The 5,551-nt window shown below is 39.2% G+C and overlaps 1 protein-coding gene across 1 annotated transcript in view; it reads left to right on the top strand.

Moving 5' to 3' along the window:
* The window catches only part of Tgfbr1 (transforming growth factor, beta receptor 1), a 48,715-nt gene that overhangs the window by 23,033 nt on the left and 20,131 nt on the right, over positions 1-5,551 (top strand). The window contains exon 4 of the mRNA XM_013023241.1: positions 3,618-3,848. Within this exon, the coding sequence (XP_012878695.1) occupies positions 3,618-3,848 (231 nt within the window). The remainder of the gene's footprint in view (positions 1-3,617; positions 3,849-5,551) is intronic.

The following is a 5,551-nucleotide window of genomic DNA, read 5'->3' as shown; positions in this document are numbered from 1 at the left end:
TTCCTTCCTTCCTTCCTTCCTTCCTTCCTTCCCTCCCTCCCTCCTTCCTTCCTTCCTTCCTTCCTTCCTTCCTTCCTTCCTTCCTTCCTTTTTTGCCAGTCCTGGGGCTTGAACTCAGGGCTTGGGAACTGTCCCTGAGCTTCTTGCTCAAGGCTAGCATTCTACCACTTGAGCCACAGTGCTACTTCCAGCTTTTTCTGTTTATGTGTTACTGAGGAATGCATACAAGGCAAACACTCTACCACTAAGACCTGTTTCCCTGCCCCTGTTTTCTTTTATTGTATGGTTCTACTTTATTTATTTTATTTTTATTACAGAGGAGGTACAATTACATGGGCAAGATAACCAGTACATTTCTTATCAAGCATTGTTGCCTCCTCGTTTCCCCTTCCCATACTCCTCCCTTCCCCCCACCCAATCATCACCCCACCCCCCACCAAAGTTGTTAAGTTCGTTTTTCAACATAATGACTTGTACATCTCATTGTTGCAATGGGTCCTGATTCTACTTTTTAAATCAGCTTTTAATAGGAAGGGATTAACCAGCAGCACTGAACAGTCTAGATGAGTTTTTTTTTTTTCTCTAAAGACGCTTTTTATATTTTTTGGTTGGTCATGGGGCCTGAACTGTGGGCCTGGGCTCTGTCCCTGAACTCTTCAGTTCAAGGCTAGCGCTCTACCACTTGAGCCACAGGTGCCACTTCCGGGTTTTTCTGCTTATGTGGCACTGAGGAATCGAACCCAGGGCCTCATGCATGCAAGGCAAGCACTCTACCATTGAGCCACTTTCCTAGCCCTCTAAAGATGCTTTTAACTTTGTAGTTTCACCTTATTTATGACCTTTACATATAAACTAACTATATATGATTGCTAACTCTTTTTTTTTGTTTGTTATCAAAGTCTTAGTAGAACAAGCACTTTGAAGACTTCATTGAGTCTTAGGACTGGATTAATTTTAAAGTTCTGAGTTAAACTTTAGTTTATCTCTCTCCCTAAGTCCCACATTCCTACTGTAATAATTGAGGAATATAAAAATGAGGGAAAACTTATATTAACATTAGCAGGCTAAACAGGAGAATTTCATCACATGCCAACACTTGTGAGGAATTGCTGTGGTTTTTATACAAATGACTAGACGTGTCAGGAGTTAGTGTTTTTCTGGCTGCTCTCTGCCTAGCGATTTTTCTAGCTAGAGTGCACTTACTAATCTTACCATACACTTGAGCTTTCCCTTTTTCCTTGCCAGTGAGAATCTGGAAAGTTTGCTTTGATTTAAGGATTTAAGAATTTATTAATCATACAAGATGTAAATAAAAATATCCCTAGCAAAAACTACCAGTACCTTAGACTGAGGAATTGGGAATGAGATTATTCTGTAAGGGCAAAACTGAACTCTCCTTGGCAAGTAAGTTGGTTTGGTTTCATTGTTTCAGGAACAGATCAATTACTTAGAGATGGTACAAGTTTTATGTTGATTAAAGTAAGGAGTACTGCTTTAGTTCAGAGGAAAAAGCACAGTCCTGTCAGTTATGAGAGAGAGGCAGCCCTCTACTATGACTTCACTAGCTGTCATTTCTTTGTGACATTATGTAGGCACCTGTAATTCTAATATGTTAAAGAAAATGGTAATTCTTGAATTTTGCATTTCCACTGTTTGAGCTTAAAATGTAGAATAGAGATTTGTAGGATATTGTGAAGAAGTTACTTCATTTTTAATGGTAAATAAAGTCCTCATTTCCAACTCCAGAGTAAGGAAACAGCAAAAATTACCAAAGAAAAAGATTTGGAGCTTTCAAAGATGGGGAAGACAGACTGAACTGGATAAATTAGCGTATTGTTATCCTTTGAAATAGTCTTAGCATTCGCTTAGGAAGAACTTTCAGGCAGTCCAAGGTCTGCTTCAGTTGTTCACTACAAAATAAGGATATTTTATAATTTTAGAGAAACTATATTTTTTAAAACTATGTTTTATCTAAACATAATGTTGAGAGCAAACAGCAGGTTGGGATTATGTAATTTTGTATCAATTTAGAGAAAAAGACAATAAGTGAACAAATGAAGATATGGAGGACAAAGCTTGGTGATCCAAAATGCTTATTATAGTTTCGGGAAATAACATAGCATACAGAAAAGATCAAGCAAGATTAGTGAAAAATATTTAAACAAATTATGGTTGTTAGCAGAATAATTTTCAAGAATGAAAAAAACCATATAGACACTAGTTAGCCTATAAAAAGATAACAAATATAGCTATAACATCTGATGTAAAAGATTGTCACACCAAAATCTGTCAATAAACCAAGATTTCTCATATACAAAAACAATAGCCATCTTTAGATAACTAAGTATTCAGTGGATATTGATGTACTTCTCCCTAAAGTAATCCAAATGAAGATCTCAAAAATAGGAAAGATACTATATAAAAAAATGGTGGTAAATAGCAAATCAGCAAAGCTTAGGATGACTGTCAGAATAATTGTAATTAACATGTATCCAAAATAATATACAAGATTATTAAAAAGAGATTATAAGAAAATAAATGGTTGGGACTCAAAAGCACAGGTGATTAAAATAGTCTAAGAAGAATATATGTGTACAAAACTCTACTTTAAAAATAAGGGATATAGGGGCTGGGAAGTTGGCTCAGTGGTAGAGCGCTTGCCTTGCATGACTGAGGCCCTGGGTTCGATTCCTCAGCACCACATAAGCAAAAAGAAAAGAGCCGGAAGTGGCGCTGTGGCTCAAGTGGTAGAATGCTAGCCTTAAGCTGACGAGCTGAGGGACAGTGCCCAGGCCCAGAGTTCAGGCCCCATGACCGGACCCAAAAAAAAAAAGGGATATAGTCAGGTGCTGGTGGCTTACCCCTGTAATCCTAGCTACTCAGGAGGCTGAGATCTGAGGATTGTGGTTCAAAGCTAGCCCAGGCAGGAAAGTCTGTGAGACTCTTATCTCCAGTTAACCACCAGAAAACTGGAAGTGGTGCTGTGGCTCAAGTGGTAGAGCGCTAGCCTTGAGCTGAAGAATTCAGGTACAGTGCCCAGGCCCAGAGTTCAAGCCCCACAACTGATCCCCCCCACCAAAAAAAGGATATATTTTGCTTATAAAACAAACAGGTAACAATCTTAATGTGAATTATTTCAGGGTGGTTAGGAAGAAGGTAATTTTTTAGGCTTTTTATCTGTATTTATACATCTTTTCTCCCTTGCCATAAGCATATACTGGCCTTGGAATAAGAAGATAAGGCACAAGTACTTAAGGAAAAAAAAAGATGACTTTAAAAGATATTTGTGGTAGTTTCATATTACTGGTTCCTATACTAGTAACACATGGATGGTCCTAAGATACTGGTGGTGGTTGGCCTTGTGATTTTGATATGGCTGGAGACCATGGGAAGAAGTGAGAGGGTGCTGACAGCTAGTGGTTCTAAAGGGAACTCAGTGAGGAAAGACTACATGATACATTTTGTTCTGGCCTTGAGTCCCGTGAGTGGACAGTGAAGCTCTGGGGCTAAGTGGTGGCAACAGGCAGTTAGGAAACGTGGGGAAGTAGGAAGATGTGAGTACTACCTACAGTGCTTTGTTATTGTTGATGTTTATTTCACTTGGGTCCCTTTTTCAGTGAAGCAGTCACCTGGCCTTGGTCCAGTCGAGCTGGCAGCTGTCATTGCTGGACCAGTCTGCTTTGTGTGTATTTCACTCATGTTGATGGTATATATCTGCCATAACCGCACTGTCATTCACCATCGAGTGCCAAATGAAGAGGATCCTTCATTAGATCGACCTTTTATTTCAGAGGGTACTACGTTAAAAGACTTAATTTATGATATGACAACATCAGGGTCTGGATCAGGTAATGTAATTGTTTTACTTTTTTCTATGGAGTTTTAAAAATTACAGTATTTATTATAATTGTTAAAATTATAGTATTTACTCAATTATAGTATTTATTAGTATTTGTTTAAACCTTAAGACATATTATTCCAGGTTTGAGCCTAATAAAAGTCGTTAAGCTTTGTCTATCGTTGACTATGGCTAATTAAGTGTAGATAAATTGGAGTTTACTTTTTTTGTTCTTGGAACAAGTGAGTCAGCTCCACAGTTGTATTACTTTCAGAGTATTCTCATATAATCTCATTTGTTTTTCATGAATATATGAGGTAGAAAGGATGAGGGCAACTGTTCTCATTATATGAAGCTGAAGTTCAGGGTTTTTTTTTTGCTGGTCCTGAGGCTTGAACTCATGGCTTGAGCACTGTCCTTGAGCCACTTTATGCTCAAGGCTAGCACTCTAGCCACAGCCCCATTTCTGGCTTTTTCTGAGTAGTTTATTAGAGATAGGAGTCTTACCACCTTTCTGCCCAGGCTAGCTTGGAAACTGTGATCCTCAGATCTCAACCTCCTGAGTAGTTAGGATTATAGGTGTGAACCACTGGCGCCCAGCTAAGTTCAAAGATGTTTAAATTATCTGCAGCTACCCATTCTATTCAGGACTGTTTAGCAACTTTATTTTTGTATTCAAAAGTTGGCATGATATAAATGTGTTGAAATTGGGATGTTATTTTATCAGGTCTGTGTTTTTTGTTGTTGTTTTAGTTAAACCAGTGAATTCTTAGTCATTTCCTTCAGAAAAAATATAACCACTTTATTATTTAATATAGCTTTGTGGGCACATGGCCCCTGAGATGTTTACTTTTCTGTTTTGTTGATTTTCATGGGATCAGAAATAATACTAATTGCCAGAATCATCCAAGGTAAATTTTAACATAAATATTTCACTTTTTTTGTGTGTGTGTGTGTCGGTCCTGGAGCTTGAACTCTGGGCCTGGGCACTGTCCCTTAGCTCTTTAGCTCAAGGTGAGTGCCCCACTACTTGAGCCACAATGCCACTTCTGGTTTTCTGGTGGTTTATTGGAAATAAAGAGTCTCATGGACTTTTTCTGCCTGGCTGGGTTTGAACTGTGATCCTCAGATCTCAGCTTCCTGAGTAGCTAGGATTACAGGTGTTAGCCACCTGTGCCCGGCAATATTTCACTTTTAAACTGAGAGGGAAGTGTCTTTTACTTATTTTTTTTCCTTTCTTTCATGTGGTTGGGAAGGATACATATCCCTATCCACTGCAGTTTTGGAATTTGATACTTGGCCTTCAAATTCCAGTATAAGCGTGGTTACTAATTAGTTCTGTGAGCTTGGTTAGGCTATATTTCCTCTTTGAACTTTTATTTCCTCATGAGAAATACAGAAAAGAAGCCAGGCACAGTGTCACATGCCTGTAATCCCAGCATTTGGGAAGTGGAGACAGGAGTACTGTGAGTGTGAGGCTAGACTGGGCTTCATAGTGGCACCCTGTCTCAAACAAATGAACATTCAAAAGAAGAAATACTGGGGCTGGGAAGGTGGCTCAGTGGTAGAGCGCTTGCCTTCCATGCTTGAGGCCCTGGGTTTGATTCCTCAGCACCACATAAGCAAATAGAAAAAAGCCGGAAGTGGCGCTGTGGCTCAAGTGGTAGAGTGCTAGCCTTGAGCTGAAGAGCTGAGGGACAGCGCCCAGGCCCA

This window comes from Dipodomys ordii, unplaced genomic scaffold (genome assembly GCF_000151885.1).
Source record: "Dipodomys ordii isolate 6190 unplaced genomic scaffold, Dord_2.0 Scaffold67, whole genome shotgun sequence".
NCBI lineage: Eukaryota > Metazoa > Chordata > Mammalia > Rodentia > Heteromyidae > Dipodomys > Dipodomys ordii.
This window is presented reverse-complemented; position numbering and strand designations above follow the sequence as displayed.